The sequence below is a fragment of the Gopherus evgoodei genome, chromosome 5 (assembly GCF_007399415.2).
Source record: "Gopherus evgoodei ecotype Sinaloan lineage chromosome 5, rGopEvg1_v1.p, whole genome shotgun sequence".
Classification (NCBI taxonomy): domain Eukaryota; kingdom Metazoa; phylum Chordata; order Testudines; family Testudinidae; genus Gopherus; species Gopherus evgoodei.
Window position 1 is genome coordinate 35,794,061 of NC_044326.1, and position 17,205 is coordinate 35,811,265.

A 17,205-nucleotide genomic window follows, 5' to 3' on the forward strand; every position below is an offset into this window, starting at 1 on the left:
CATTATAAACAGGGTTTACAATTTGGTTCAATGGCTCTCAGCACCACCACTATAAAAATTGTTCCAGCACCCCCACCTTCCATGACATAGCATGAATAGCACATACGGCAACAGATCTCTGGCATACTAATCTGAAGGAAAACATGCTCCTCCTTGCCCATACGCCAGGCAACAGTTTATTCAGTAATTGCAAGAGAACAGATCTAATCACTCTTTATTAAAAAAAATATAAAAACAAGTAACAGGTCTGTATTTTGTGTTTATGCCAGCAGTGGGGGGCCTACAACAAAGATATTTACTGATTTTCTCTACTGTTACACCAAGGGATACAACAGTTTAGTCTCTCTCCAGTTTGACTACAGCTCTGCTAAATGTTAGGCCTGTTAAAGAAGTAAGCCATACAACTTTCAGACCTGACTTTAAAATATATTAAATATACCTGAATTAAGATATTATGCGTGTGTAATATAGTTAGATTTCTTCTTTCTATAATGAATTAATAATACCAAGCCTTTTGAAATGTGCCTGCAAAATCTAATAATTTTAGAGGAACTGGAGTTATCATGACAATTATTGTGTTTATTTGCTTTGCAACCACTAGGAATTGTTGGCAATTTTTTTTTTAGAAACCTATGAAGTAACTTAGGGGCCCAAATTCAGTTTGAAAAGTGATGTGTGATGGGCTCCTAAATCACTTGTTTTTAAATTTTACAGCCTTAAAAATTTATTCTAACTTAAAGGATTTTAAACAGAGTAATTAGACATCAATACAACACTTGGAAAAGTATAACATGATGGCATCGAAGCAGCATTGCTTCTTGTTTATCTAATCTTGAGTTAATAGAAAACTTGGCATATATGGTTTATACTTTGAAAAAATATCTTAAAAGTATGATTATCTAAAAAAGCTATCTGAAGGATAAGTACACCACTACTGGCTGTACCAATAACTTTCATACAAGATGCTATGCCATAATCCAAGTTCTGGCCCTTGTTCCATCCACACAGTTAAAATTCAGAAAATCACCTTTCATGTTGACATTTTAACTCCCAACAACCTGAGGCTGCACTCTGGGTCGAGTATTTTGGCCACTAATAAAGATCCAGAAATCAGAATTTATTTAACAAGTTAATAAAACATAAACCAGAAGAGAATAAAGCTTACATTTTCATTACTATATTGTATACAGGAGAAAAATAGTAAACATTTCTGTCACTAAAGCAACCAAATACAAATCAGAAGAGAGAGAGAACAAGCACCATTTTTACTTAGATACTTTAGATTAGAAGCCATTGCATGCATGTTTTTATGACTGATTTTGCCCACAATTTATACTTTTCCAGTCTAGCAATCCTTGTAACACAATACTTGCTAAGGTTAGAGTGCACTGTTGAACACTAGCACTGGTTTTGTCAGCAAGGGATGCTGAAAGCTGTGTATCTGTTATGCACTTATCAAGAAAACCAGACAAAGGAAAATTTAATGAAATACAATGTTATCACTTGCTCATCACTGAGAAGCAATTTCATTCATTCAAGTCATTTACTAATACAATCTTGTTGCTGTATTAGGTTCATGATTTCAGATTGTATGCTTTCTGCAATCAACTTCAATAGGAAAAAAGGAGCATTTCACTGGATTTAATAAGTGATTTATTCATCCAGAGCACAAGAAGTTGTCACTAGTATTCTACATGCACTGTACTGCACTGAAAAGGCAATAATCAAGGAACAAATCCTGCCTAGAGCACATACAATGATTCAGCTTTGACCTTCAAAATCTTCTGTTCAACTCTGTTACAATTTAACATAGCCAATGTAGGGTCCAATTTTTACGTGACCTTAATTTTCCACATAGATTAAAAAAACTAAGTGACTTCTACTGTCATTTATATCCAGATGCACCAAAACTACCAATCTCAGGTCGTAACATGTAATTTTTCAGTTTTATGGTAACCCCAATAGGCCAAAGGAGTTGGTATAATAAAGAAAAGGAGATCTCAATTCAGGGTATTTCCCAGAGAAGGAAAAAATGGCTTCTGACTTCCATTATTATTTTTTGATTGTTTATCTTAACCCATGGAATTCTTAAAAGACTAGAAAAAACAAAAATCAAGAGACCTTGCCTTACAGCATCCCTTTAAGATCAACAGATAAGGATTTTGCTGAGACCAAATTCCACATTCAAGATCCCTTAACTGGCCACCCACCGCATTTAAAATAAGGATTTTGTCAGACCCTGTTTCAGCTGATTTGAATTATCATGGTATTTGATGAGCAAAGTATTTTCTGATAGTTAGGTCCCATTTGATTCAGAGCGTTAACATTCAACAATTCAGGGCTTTGTAAGTGGAAGTCTGTGCCTTGAACTGCACCCGGAAATAAACTGAAAGCCAGTGCATATCAAAGCAAATGTAATATTTAATTTGACAGCATCCCTGTAAGTCCTTAACCTAAGAAACATTTGATTACATTGCTCAAGACTGCTTCAAAATAAGAGTTGAGACCTAGCTTTCTATTTGTTGCTGTCCAAATACATTTGATATTAACAACGGAAACTCACTATATTTAATCCCCCCACTACTATAACCGGTTAGATAGTAAACAGCACATTAAGGTACAAACATTTTCTGATACAATTACCTTTCTTCCTATTGCTCCACTTGGTTTTTTAGGAGGAGGAGGTTCAAAAATCCTCTGCTGTTGCTGTGGGGGAAGTGTGGAATATAACGGAATGATTTTGATGTCACCCACTTCAGGACCCAAATCATCAATTTCACGCTTTATCCTCTTACAGGCTTCATCAATCTCCTACAAAGCAAAAAGTTGGTAAGAATAAAAAGTCATGAAAAGACTCACTTTATTTTAAAAACTTTGCATGGCAACTAAATTATTTCCAGCTATAAAACAGCAGATATCATTTTTACTTTTAAAACGAATCTGGGTGCTTGCAGAACTTCCAAAGGGATTTCCAAAACAGTCCATGATACATGTTCATTAGAATACAGACGTTGAGGTAACAAACTTATTTGCATTCAACACCCTTTTTCTTTTAGTCAGTTTCCTAATTAATTCTCTATAAATTGTACTAAAATTGAAATCTCTCACCCAGGATTATTAAACTGCACTCATGACCTTTTCAATTTTCACAATCTAAAAGAAATTGATGTGCAAGATATTTTAAATAAGCCAATTAAGCTTTAATGTCACGTTTCACTAATGCAATTATATGGAAGATTTGCTTCATTGTACCTAATGAGAACAAACACCTTTACAGTATAAACATGGATGTTCAAAAACCAGAGAGAACCCAGTCCAATATTTTAGAGTTTCTTTTAAAAATTTTTTTTTAATTCCATCTGAACTCAAAGTCACTGAACTATTCTCAATCAATCTGAATGAATGCTGGAAGAACATTTTTTGTGCATTTCTATAGTACCATGGTATCTAGTTTCTCAACTACAGAAAATATTTAATGCTGCCCATTCATTTACAACTCAATTTCACTTTAACATAAATTTCATTTAAAATATGTGAAATGATCCCTAATTATGGGAAGGTTTAATTAAAACAGGAAATTATAACAGCAGAATTTTAGGCCAGTTGCTAGTGATCCAATGAAATATTCTCAGGATAGGAAACTATAGCAACCCCTCCTGGTATAATTGAAAAATGTCAGTATTAGCTATTGAGAGACCCCTCAAAGAGCCCTCATACTAAAGAGGGCTGAAATTAACAGTTTTGCTTAAAAGAGGAAAACAGTGTTTAACAAAAGTCAAAAATTACTTCGATGTATGTCTAAATAAGGCCAGAGATCCCTTACCTTATATAACTACAAAGAGTCCTGTGGCAACTTATAGACTAACAGACGTACTGGAGCATGAGCTTTCGTGAAGTGGGTATTCACCCACGAAAGCTCATGCTCCAATATGTTTGTTAGTCTATAAGGTGCCAAAGGATTCTCTGCTGCTTTTACAGATCCACACTAACACGGCTACCTTTCTGATATAAATAACTAAGCGCCCTTTGTGGATTATGCTGTTAAATTGTCTGATTAACCAAGAAGAATTTTTTTAAAAAAGTTAATCTAAGTCTCTGGAATTCTCTCTCCGAACCAAATGTAAGAAGGTCAAAGTTACTTCTCATGTTAAAGAAAGCAGCAACGCATTGCTGCAACATCTATTAGATGGAACCTATAAAAAACCATGGGAAATAAAGGAACATTTTACTAGCGTTTCACTTTCCTGCATATTATTATTTGATATCAATTCAGTGTCTACAATTTATAACACTACATGCATCATTTTACAATGTTGACAGATTAACACCCTACGTAGGCACAACGAAGCAGAAACTACACATGGTTTGCCAGCTTTCTTCTGACGTTAGTTGAAGTGATATTTGGTTATACAGACCTAAGTTTCAGATCTTCTTGTAAGTTTAAATATCAAAGAGGTAGCCGTGTTAGTCTGGATCTGTAAAAGTGACAAAGAGTCCTGTGGCACCTTATAGACTAACAAACGTATTGGAGCATGAGCTTTCGTGGGTGAATACCCACTTCATCGGATGCATGTATTCACCCATGAAAGCTCATGATCCAATACATTTGTTAGTCTATAGGGTGCCTTTGTAAGTTTAAATATACTAGGTACTTAAGATAAACCTCTTCTAGACAAAGGTAACCCTTGCAAATTCCATGTTTACTTTCATAAAAAGTCTCCAAGAATCTGGGCTAAAATGGGCTACTGGTCTGTTAAACAAAGGAGGAACTTAAAGTCTTAAGACAAACTGCTTCAATAGACTCAAAAGAACCTATATTGTAGCTTATGAAATGGGTGAATATTCAGAAAGGAGTAGCTAGCTCAATGCAGAAGTCTGAAGCTGTTAGGCATACTGCCCTTCCTGAAGTTGAAACCACACTTACCAATGTCCAAGGTACTTATGTTATCTAGGCACTTCCATTACAAATATTAGATGTGTCACTGGTAAAATCAACAGTCAAATGATCAACAAAATAAATGCACCTTGCATCATACCTTGAAAGTCAAAAGACTAGCTCTGTTGGGATGCCACTAACAAATGCCAAAGACCGGCCCCCTCAAACGATAAAGCCCTGCTGCTGGTCACAAAGTGCTTAAATTTAAATACTAACTGTAGGAATCTCACAACTAATTTTATGTTTAAACTGAGTTTAAGACAAGCAAGCAGTCTGTCAGTAAGCAGCAAATAAAAAAGCCAGGTGTCTTTTTCGAAGCCACACATGTCTCTTCAAAAAAGGGGAGGCTGTATTTTGTACCAGCTGGCGCTTCCAAATATAATTTCAAGAGGAGACTATTTTAATGAGTTCTGATTAGGACAACATGGAAATGACAAATGCATAGATGACCATTGCTATAGTTACTGTGTGGACCTTATAATCTCCTTCCCAGCTGCACATGGTGAAGGGCAACAATGGCTACTTCTGCTAGTCTAGAGCAATAGTGAACTCAGGAGGATCCTGTGGCTATGAACCATTTTGATGGAAAGACATGGAGTGTCTCCACCCTCAATAGATGGCATATTATTTCTCTAAATACTTCCCCCCTGCCAACAAGCACTACTTTAGCCTTATCTATAACCAGCTCCCTTTCTTCCAAATCATTGCCTCTCACATACTAGGGGTCTGCAGCACATAAAAGCATTTAAAATATTCACTTCCAACTATGAGCAGAACAGATTTTTCAAAGAAAAGAGAGCTCATTTCTAAAAAGTGGTCCTGAGATATGCTAATTTATAAATGTATACTAACAAAAATGTGCTATGAGAGCATTAAGGATTCACAGCTAAGCATTCAAGAAACAAGAAATGCTAGAGAGTTAAGGCGTAACTTTAACCCTTTCTATGGACACATTACAATGTCTTGAATTACACAACCATGCTGTATTTTTCAAGTACCAAACAATTTTTTCTTACAACTTTTTCTTACAATCATTGTAGCATCTTGTACTACTCTGTGGATTGCAAAGTGATTACATAAACACAAGAAGCTTCTCCGGAGCCCTTGCTTCATTCATTATTCAGAGAAAATTTTTTACAAGGCTGTAGATAAGTCATAGGGTATGATGCATGATTTGAGAAACAGCATATGATCAATGAAACCTCACCATAACGTATACACATAAAGAGACATCTCCTAAAGGTGTACATTAAATTAAGCTTTGAAAGAGGCTAGGTCCCATGTACATGTCATACAACATGCTCATTCATCACAAGCTTCCAGTAAACATTATGTACATATATAGCTGTTACCATCCATAAATACACAGTGCATGCCAATTACACTCATACCTATTTCATTAGAATTTTCCCTGTTGCAGCTGCATTTAATGTAGATGAGCGGAAAGCAATTTTTAAAGACTTATAGTATGGCAAAATCAAAACCAATTTTCACCGAAACATTCAAGAAAGAGCAAGAGCTACAGTGCAGGTTACATACTGTAATATTTTACTGAAAAGGCATTTAAGCAAACCAGGGAAATGTGGTCTAGATGAAATTACGATTAAGTGGGTGCACAACTGGTTGAAAAACCCTACCCAAAGGGCAGTTATCAATGGTGTGCTGTTAAAAACTGGAAGGATGTATCTAGTGAGGTCCCAAGGAGGTCTGTCCTGGATTAGGTGCTAAATATTTTCATTAATTATTTGAATAATGGAATGGAGAGCAAGCTTATAAAAAACTGGAGATGACACCAAGCTGAAATGGGTTACATGCACTTTGGAAGACAGGATTAGAATTCAAAAAGACCTTGACAAAATTGGAAAGTTGATCTGAAATAAACAAGATAAATTCAATAAAGACAAGTGAAACGTACCACACTTTGGAAGAAAAAAAAAAAAACAAATGCACAAATACAACATGGGGAATAACTGGCAAGGGAGTTGTACCACTGAAAAAGATCTGTGAGTTAAAGGGAATACAAACTGAATACAGTCCAACTATGTGATGCAGTGGTGAAAAAAGCTAATATTATAGGGTGTGTTTAATAGAATTGTCATATAAAGACACTGAAGTGGCCTCAGACAAAGAAATTTGTCCAGTTTTGGGTGCCACACATTAAGAAAGATGTTGACAAACTGAAGAGAGTCCAGAGGAGAGCAACAAAAGTGACAAAAGGTTTAGAAAACACTTTCTATGAGATAAGGTTAAAAAAACCTGGGCATGTTTAGTCTTAATGAAAGACAATGAGAGGACCCAATAGTCTTCAAATATGTATAAAGACAGTGATCAAGAGTTCTCTATGCACTGAAGGTAGGATAAGAAATAATCAGTTTAATCTGCAGCAAGGAAGATTTAGAAAGTCTTTCTAACAATAAAGATACTTAACTACTGGAACAGGTTAACAAGCAAGATTGTGGAATCCCTGTCACTGGAGGTTTTTAAATGTAGGTTAGACAAACACCTGTCAGGGATGGTCTAGGACTAGATATACTTAGCCCTGTCTCAGCACAGGGGAATAGATTACATCACAATGACCCATCAGTGGACTGGCACTGGTCTCTAAGATCTCCCTGATACAGTTTGGCAGGCATCAAGCTGGTCCTTGGTATCAAAGAGGTTGAGAAACACTGGATTAGATAACCTCTCGAGCTCTCTTCCAGCCCTACATTTCTAGGATACTACTGTAGTGTTTGAAGATTTACTACAGTAATCTGAATTTCTCAAAGTTCCTTAATATATCTACCACCAGGTGTTATTTAATTTAAAAGGCATCTGAATACTCAGTTCAAACCTTCACATGCACTCAATGATATAGAACTAAAAAAATAAGACATTCTATGGCTATGCTAACAAATGTGGGGTGTCTGGGCCTTTTAAGCTCTTCAGGAACATGCCCTAGCAAGGAAGAGATATTGATTTAGATCCCCAAGTCATATTAAACTACCACAGCTTGATAGTTTGTAAAGCAGAAGGTATGCAAGAATTCCAGCCTGAAAGATCAATTTCCCAGACATCTTGGTAATTCATGGTAGTTTTCTGAGATTGTCCAAAGCCCATATTTTATTTTCCAGAAATATAACTAAAGAAGTTGGGTTTACGTGCTAGGTTAAAAAAAAATTCAAATTCTTAAAATTAAGCAATCTGCCTTCCAAGAAACTGGCAGGCAGAGACTGGTGTTATCCATAAATCCTTGGCCATAATCATAAGACCTTTACATTCAACCAGACCGAGTACCTATCAACGTTCCAGGTTAGATGTCAACCTGGAGATCTTGGAAAGCTCTATATCTAATGAGCCTTGATGAGGTCTTGAAAGGATTTAAGCATTTTCCAGACCTGTCAAGCAAGTGTCCCAATCATCATATCCTCTAGAGAAAAAATATAATGTTGTTGGGATTATAGCCTGAAGTGTTTTCCTCATCTGTGGATTTCCAGTAGACTCGCTGTGGAGGCTAATCAGCAGGTTAGAGGCTAATTTCTCAGATATTGTTGTATGGCTGGGGGGGAGGGGGGGTGTAGAAGAGGGGGAGAAACAGGACTAAGCAGTGATCTCTACTCCTATTCCACCTCTGACTGGTGGCTCCAAAAGTGGGTGGCCATGAGACCCAAGAAATACAGCTGGAATAAGAATAGGGTGGTGAACAGATGGTCCATGTGAAAAATAAGACTAGAAACCCTCAAGAAAGTTGGACTGTGCTACGCTGTGCCAAAAACGGAATTGAGAAAGGAGGAATCTGACGCAAAGGGCCCACAGAGCAACCCAACGACTCCATCCCAGATTACATCAAAGCAGATTACAGTAGCCCTCTAATTCATTCTTTGTTTTATTTTAAGTACCGTGTCTACCACCCTACACTTGGTTGAATCGAGATAGGCATCTACTTGGCTGCATGGAAGACAGAGCTTGAGATGGGGATAGAGTGAAAGTTCTCTACCTGTATCCCCTCTTAATGAGGGTGTGAAACTGGAACCAACCCAACTCTGGTTATGGCCTAATTCTCAGCACGGAGGATGAAGACTTAATTTTTGCTGCTTTCCTCTGACCTCTCTCCAATTTGTCCATTTCATTCCTAAATTGTGGTGTCCAGAACAGGACACAGTACTCCAGCTGGGGCGTCACCAGTGCCGAGCAGCCTAAGTCTCAATAATGAAAAGGAAGGTTTCAGTGTAGAACAGTGTAGAAGGTTTCAACCTGCTGTTCGCGGACCCCTGTGTAACTGCCAACTATATCTACGATTTCCAAGGGGGACTGCACCTTCATTCAAAATTTTTTAGGTGTCTGCAAATGAAAAAGGTTGAAAACTACTGGTGTAGAACACAAAGCTATGCTCTTGGCTTCCCAAACCTGGCAGGCAGCATTGATGATCTTTCTGAAATAGACTTAAGCATGCTCTGGGATCAAGACTTCCAAAAAGAGCCTGGAACCTGCTCCAACTCTGAATCTACCCTGGAAGCTCATACAACTTTTCATCAGCCTGGAGCTTGAACAGATAAACATAATCTTTGCAGGCATGAGCGGTGAACTTCAAGCAGGCAGAAAACCTGTTGGAAAAATTTCCTTGATCTAAGCATCATCTTTGTCTAGTCTGGACATCTTCCCCAAGAAGGGTAGTCATTAAATCTAGTAATTTTCCCCACATCCTGTGATTATAGTAGAAAAAACTAACCCACTTAGAGATACAGGGGATAAATTTTTGGTTCAGAAGAAACCTAAGTGCCTAAACACTTAAAACCAATTTTAATTATTTACATTAAAACTAGATTTTAACTAGGGGAAAAAAACAAAACAAAATACAAGTAATCACCATTGAGTTGAAAGTTCAAGGACTGGTTCAGCTACTTTAAGAAACTGAGCATGAATGAGGGCTATGCCTCCTTATATAGCCTTACCTAGAGTATTCCATAGCTCAAAATGAAGTCTGCACATCTACTGGTAATTTAAGCTTTCCTAGGGGCCCTGGGCTTATGCAGCATGCTGGTGCTTCTCACAAGTAAGCACTGACAATACTCAAAGAAGCATAACTGAACAATGCAAACATATATTCTCAACCATGCTGTTATGAGTCTGCACTTCATATAAACATTTAAAGATAATTTCTTTTTCCATAGGTAAAATCCATACTAATATCATGAAAGCCTGATCACAGAGCTTGCTACAGAAGCTAAAACTTACAGGTGAAAGGTTAAGCTTTGAGTATTCAGCCCAAGAACTGATTTGTGACCACACACGGAATTATACTGAAAGACTAACTGTAAAGAGTTATGCTTCATAGAAACATACTTCATGTAACCCTAAATGGCACAACTGAATATGCAAGTAGACAAAAGGCAAAAACAGCAGCAGTCCTAAATCATTATTCCTCCCAATGAGTGATGAAAGCTACAGTAATTTTATGTAAGAGTTTAGTTACTGTACAAAGGCCATCGTCTACCTCAGATCTTTGTAACAACCGCTCACTTTTATTGAAAGATCTGCATAGATTGAGGGTAGTATTAGACAGTGGCAGCATGCAAAAAGAGCAATGGACACTTTCTATGCACAAATGAATACATCAGAGGTTCTCAAACTGTGGGTCAGGACCCCTCAAGGGGTTGCGAGGTTATTACATGGGGGGTCATGAGCTGTCAGCCTCCACCACAAACCCTGCTTTGCCTCCAGCATTTATAATAGTGTTAAATATATAAAAAAGTGTTTTTAATTTATAAGGAGAGGGGGAGTGTCACACTCTGAGGCTTGCTATGTGAAAGGGGCCACCGGTACAAAAGTTTGAGAACCACTGGAATACATAATCTTTGTTCAAAGTTTGTAGTGTTATCTGCCCAAAAACGCAGTTAACAGAGTTAAGGTAGCTCAGCGGTGCCTCGTGTCCTTCCAGATTGTCTAGTTCAGCTATGCTCAAACCTCTGAAAATCAGGAAATTAAAAAAAGTTAGGGCACTCACCAAACCCACAATGCAACCTTAACTCTGCCTTCTGGAGTTGAAGAAAGCCATTGGGAATGGCTCAGTAAGGTAATGCCATGATAAGCAGACATGAAGGATAAAGAAAAGGCACCACTGCTTATGTTATGTTTCACAAGTTTGAATTCTACCATTTATTTGCATGCACTGCTGCTGAGTTTAGTGTTGGTGAAGTAGCTATATTGAATGGTGGAAGGGTTAGCTGGATCACATTGACAAAGGTGTCACTACGATATGAGGAAAGGTGCCCAAGTAACTTGATAGATCAAATATGCTTCATTTCAGTACTAAGTTCTGTAGGTTATGTCAGAGGCACACAAGGGTGTCTTCTTGCCATCAGATTATAAACAGTGTGGTGGCATACATGAGGGGTCACCACAGCTTAATGAAGGGACTTTTCTTTATTTCTGGTTATTGCAGAGTAGAGGAACTTCAAGTCCCGGAAAGGCAATGAGGCAGTAACTGGGCATCCTTAATTCTACATTAAAGCTTTTAGGCAGTTTATTTAAAAAAAAAGAAAAAAAAAGAAAAAAAAAAGAAAATTACCCCTCAGTACTCCCACGTTCCATAGCCCAACTCTCCCATTCCACTGTCTCTGGCTCCTTACCAATGACGTAACCAGCTACAAAGGGCACTGGCTGCACATTAGTGCCTTTACTGCCCCTGAATCATCATCTCTCTCTGCAGGTCCAGTCCTCACTTCCCAGCGCACCTCCCCACAGAGGAACAAGCATCAGCCAGGGCCCCAACAATGGAGGACGCTGAGCAGAAAATTTAGGACTAGCGCAGGGACTGACATGGAGTCAGTGGGAATGTGTTCTGAAGAGGAAAGAAATGGAGGGTTTGGGCAGCACAGCTGTAGCCCCAGTACATCCCTCCTTGCACAGCTTTAATCACATCCTTTCCTCATCACACTCTTCCACTGCTTGACCTCCTCTTTTCCATTAGAAGCAGAAGAGGGAAGGATGAGGCTGGTGCTCCTTCAACGTTGCTCAAGGCAGCATGCAAAAAGGAGGGAGTTCTGGGTTCTTTCCCCTGATCAGGGAGCACTGGAAGAATAAGGAGCCCTGGAGTTCCTTCTCTTGGTAAGCAGCTATGGAGAGAAATTGTGGTGGATGAGGAGGGCAGAGACGGCTCCACTTTCCTTTCTCTCCAAGAATATCTGACTTTTCCCCTTATGATTCTGCTATGTCAGTAACTCTGAGCTCTCAAAGAGCTATGGTCTTTTTGAGGACAATTCCTTATTCACCGAGGACTCTCAGAAGTTTCTTTTTGAAAACTCTGTTCTTTGTCAATGCTCTAGTCACTGAACTGGGTTTTCAAGAACAGTGTTTGCATGATCCCTTATACTAATAAGGGACAGAGGTGGCGACTCCCTGCCTTGCATCCTCCTAAGCCCCCACAACTACTGCACTGCTTCAATATTCCCATCACCCCCATATTCCTCCTAACTGCTCCAACGCCAAGATTCCTTAGCAGCACCAAAAAAGTTAAGAACCTGATAATGTTATGATCAGTTCACATTATGGGCACAGTTAATCCCTTTACCAAAATGCCGAGCAACTTGCTTTCTTTAGATCATACTCAGTTCCATTGTTCAGGAAACAGCTGAGGATCACAAGTCGTGATTACATGATTCTAATAAGCAGTTAGGTTTTTTCATTTTCTCTCTCATGTTAATTTCCTTGACAAGTAAAATCAGAGCCTGTGATTTTCGAGGACTTTAAAATATCAACTCAAAAAAGGGCAAACCTTCCCAAAGAAAGCAGACAATGAACAGCCCACATCCACTGCCTGTTTTCTGACAGCTGCCATACGTAGGACTTGAACTCTCAGTACATGGGTGTTGCTCAGGTTCAATGGCCACAGAATATCACCTGGAGTCACTTAGGCCTCGTCTAGTGTGTGTGTGTGTGCGCACGCGCGTTCGACGTAAGATACGCAACTTCGGCTACAAGAATAGCGTAGCTGAAGTCAACACATCTTATTTCGACTTACCTCCTGTCCTCACGGCGCAGGATCGACAGCCGCAGCTGCCCCATCGACTCTGCTTCCGCCTCTTGCCCTGGTGTGGTTCCGGAGTCAACAGGGAGCGCGTTACAGGATCTTTTTATCACATCTAGACAAGACGCGATAAATCGATCCCCGATAGATTGCTACACGCCAATCCAGCGCGTAGTGCGGATGTACCCTTAGCTACTTGACAGCACACTGCTGACTAATGTTCTGGCTCAAAATGAGCCCTCGTTTTGCAGCATATGCACATTTTATTCTGGCTCATGACTGAGGCTCAACTTTACCTTGAGTTCTAAACTTTATCCAGAATAGCTTTGAAAATATTGCTTCCCCAAAGGGGCAGTGTGTGCTAGGCACTAGATGAGAAATTCTAAACAAGTGAGATTAGTTTGGGTAGGATTACAGTCAAAACCTGATTCCCAATGTAGGCAAAACATTAAAGTAATCAGCTGATTTTTAGGGGGACTAAATCGGGAATCCCTTGCTCAAATGATCGCATATTTGGAGTACTAATCTTACCCACATCCCCATGATGTACAGCAAATTTCAAGAAAATCTGAGTAAGCATGTATATTTTAGAACACTTAGAATAATCATCTTTTAAACAGTAAGTGAGGCTCAACTACAGAGCAGAATTACTGCTCTATTAGAATGTGGGTTTACCTTAATGCAAACCTTTAAAATGTCATTTCTTCATTCTCCATAGAATGGACTCTTACATTTTATGGAAAAGACTTCTTTGCTAGAAGGAGGGAGCTAAAGATGGAGAAGAGAGAACTTACAATAGAGTGTTTCCTTGGCAACATGTCATGAAGCAGACAGAGAAAGGAAAAAGCAAAAAGGAATAGATGTGGATTGATAAGTAACATACTCACTACATCAGCTAACTTTTGTCCTTTGTAACCAAGATATCTAGCATGTTCTAGTAAGATGGTATGGTCTTTGCCTAGACAGGAATGATTACCTTTTCTTCCCTTTGTAACAGAAGAGCTGTATTTATCTAATATAAAGTAAACGCTATTGATAAATATTGAAGGGGACAAGAGCCAACTGATCAGCCCAAGACACAAGGTTGGTTTACATCTTGTGGGGAAAGAGGAGAAATACTTGGGGACTGACTAAGAGGTACTCCATATTGGAGAGGGTTGGAAAGGACTGGTATTTATACACTGAAGTACCGCAGTCATGTCTTCACGTACAGCACTACAACCATGTAGTCTGTCCTATGCTGACAGGAGAGCTTCTTCTACTGGCCTAGTTAATTGTAACTAGAGACGGTAGCTATGTCAGCAGAAGAAGCTCTCTCACCAATGTAGTGCTATCTACATGCGGGGGTTAGGTCGGTATAACTACATTGCTGAGGGGTGTAGATTTTTTCACACTCCTGAGCGACGTGGTTATACCGATATAGGTACGTAGTGCAGACCTGGCCTCAGTGAATGGAGGATAGAAAGGGATTTGTGTTAATATCAAAAACAACCCCTCTAACTATAAGGCTGAAAGGCACAGTTATCCCTGGATAGAGAATTCACACCACCAGGCCACAGGTACTTCAGCAATGCCAACTCTGTCCTTAAAATTGGGTGTGTATATGTCATTCTTGTAGAATGATGGAAACAATCTCTTTAGTCTTGCCCCAATAAAAAGGCAAGGTGGTAACAGGTGGAATGAGGAGAAAAATGACTAATTGGCTATCGAGCCATTGAGCTGTATTAATGCAGGAGATATCCAGAATACTGGCTCAGAAAAAAAAACAAACAAACCCCACCCCTCTCCTGTGTGGGAAGGTGCATGTGGGAGGGGGAGACTATCACGGCAACCACAGAAACAAGGCTCAGCACTTGAATGCAATGAAGGATTGCTGTGTCAACAATCAGGGTGAACTTCTCCCCATATGTTTAGGCATTCAGGAATTTTTCCTAGCCTAAGACCAAGTGATTTATGTCAGAACATTCATGTGTGAACAGAGAAGACTCTTTTTCTGACATTTCCTTTTCACACTTGAACACACTGACTAATGCTGTCTCCACTTCAACTTATGTCTTTTTGTCCCTACTATCTTTCACTAAGCTGAGAAAAGGAATACCCCTGCTGAGTTAGTATGCAAGGCCACTACCTTAATCTCATTCAATTCCTTCCCGACGATCCATTCATACCGAAACAACAGATATATAGTTTTTAAGACCAGAAGGGGCAAATCAAATAATCTAGTCTGATCTTTTCTATACCAGATTATTTTACCCAGTTACCCCTTTATTGAATCCATTAACTTGCATCTGACTAAGCAGACCTTCCAGAAAGACATCCACTTTTGAACACATTAAGAGATGGAGAAACCACTACTTCCCCTCAATAGTCTGTTCTAACAGTTAATAACCTCACTCTTAAACTAAAAGTGATTTCTAATCTGAATTTGTCCAGCTTCAGCTTTTAGTCACTGGTTCTTATTATGTCTTTCTCTGCTAAATTAAAGAACCTGTCAGCAGCCAGTATTTTCCTATATTTGAGAAGGTACCTATACACTAATCAAGTCATCTCTCAATTCTTTTTTGATCAAACAAAAATAAGATGTTCTTTTAGTCTCTCACTGGGAGGCAGTTTCTCTAACCTTTGAAACATTTTTGTAGCTCTTTTCTGCACTCTATGCAGTTTTACCACAATCCTTTTTAAAATGTTGAGCCCAGAACTGTATGCAGTATCCTAATATCTGTCTCACCAACACCATATACAAGGTAAAAATCACCTCCCCATCTCTAGTCACTACTTCCATTAATACAAGGAAGGATTGCATTAGCTCTTGCATCGCAATGGGAGCTCATGTTCAGTTGTTTGCCCACTATGACCTGTAAATCCTTTTCAGAGTCACTGTTTTTCAGGATACAGTGCCCCATTTTGCATATGTGGTGTACATTCCTTGTTCCTAAAAATACACCTCTGCCTCGATATAACACTGTCCTCGGGAGCCAAAAAATCTTACCGCATTATATCGAACTTGCTGTGATCCACTGGAGTGCACAGCTGCCCTCCCCCCCGCCCCCGAGCACTGCTTTACCACGTTATATCCAAATTCGTGTTATATAGAGGTAGAGGTGTATAATTTAGCATCTGGCTGTATTAAAACACATTTTATGTTACTAGGCCCAAATTACCAAGTGATCCAGACTGCTCTGTCTGAACTGGCTTCATCATTATTTACTACTCTACCAATCTTTGGGTCATCCACAAATTTTTATCAACAGTGATTTTATATTTACTTCCAGATCATTGATGAAAGCACTAAATAGGAATGAGGCCAGTAATGATTCCTGTGAAACTCAAAGCATTTCCACTCAATGATTCTCCCCCATGACAACTTTTGAGATCTGTGTTAACCAGTTCTTAATCCATTTAAAATGTGCCATAGTGCTAATTTTTTAATCAGAATATCATGCAGTACTAAGTCAAATGCCTTACAAAAGTCTAAGTATGTTACATCTATACAGTAAACCTTATCAAACTATCAAAACTGATTTTATACAAGAGATACAAGACCTATTTGCCATAAAATCTTGCTGAGTGGCATTAACTGTACACCTACCTTTTAGGTCTTTGTTAATTAAAACATATTATAATTTTTTTCATTATTTTGCCTAGGGTTCATATCAGGCCAACCACCCTATATTTACCCAAGTCATCTCGTTTGCCCTTTTTTAATACTGGCACAGCACAATGCTAGCATTCTTCAAGTCTTCTAGAAATTCCCTGGATTGCCTAATTGTCCTTAATCCTGCCAGCCAAGGATTTTTCCTTGATGTCTTTAGCTGCCCTTATCAATTTTCTACATTTGATAGCTTCTAATTTATACTGCCTGCTATCTACTTCCCCTTTTTTCCATCTGAACAGGATGGGCTGTTAGTTGCCCTCTTTTTTGATTATGGAATCTTAGCATTTTGGACATCTAATAAAGAACTCCCAGTTCTTATTACATTTTTTTGTCTTAAATTCTTCTTCCCCATAAATTTTCCTGAGTTTTGGGAAATCAGCTCTTTCAATAAACTAACCAATAACGGGAAGATTAAGAGCAACTGAGAATAATTTATATCCTACCAAAGAAGTTAAATATGGAAGTGGGACTTTTCCAAAGTGTGCAAAGCCACTTCTGAGCTGGATACTTTTATTATTCCATGACTGTCAAGTCAAGTCTTGCTACTTATGATGCAAAGCAAAGCAAATCCACCATTGTGATGGTGAGCATAAGCTTGAAGAGTTCACT

General features: G+C 38.7%; 1 protein-coding gene across 1 annotated transcript in view; it reads right to left on the reverse strand.

The window, feature by feature from the left end:
• Nucleotides 1-17,205, reverse strand: part of DHX15 (DEAH-box helicase 15) — a 58,580-nt gene that overhangs the window by 22,895 nt on the left and 18,480 nt on the right. Inside the window, exon 6 of the mRNA XM_030563021.1 lies at nucleotides 2,644-2,811. Coding sequence (XP_030418881.1) covers nucleotides 2,644-2,811 — 168 coding nt within the window. The remainder of the gene's footprint in view (nucleotides 1-2,643; nucleotides 2,812-17,205) is intronic.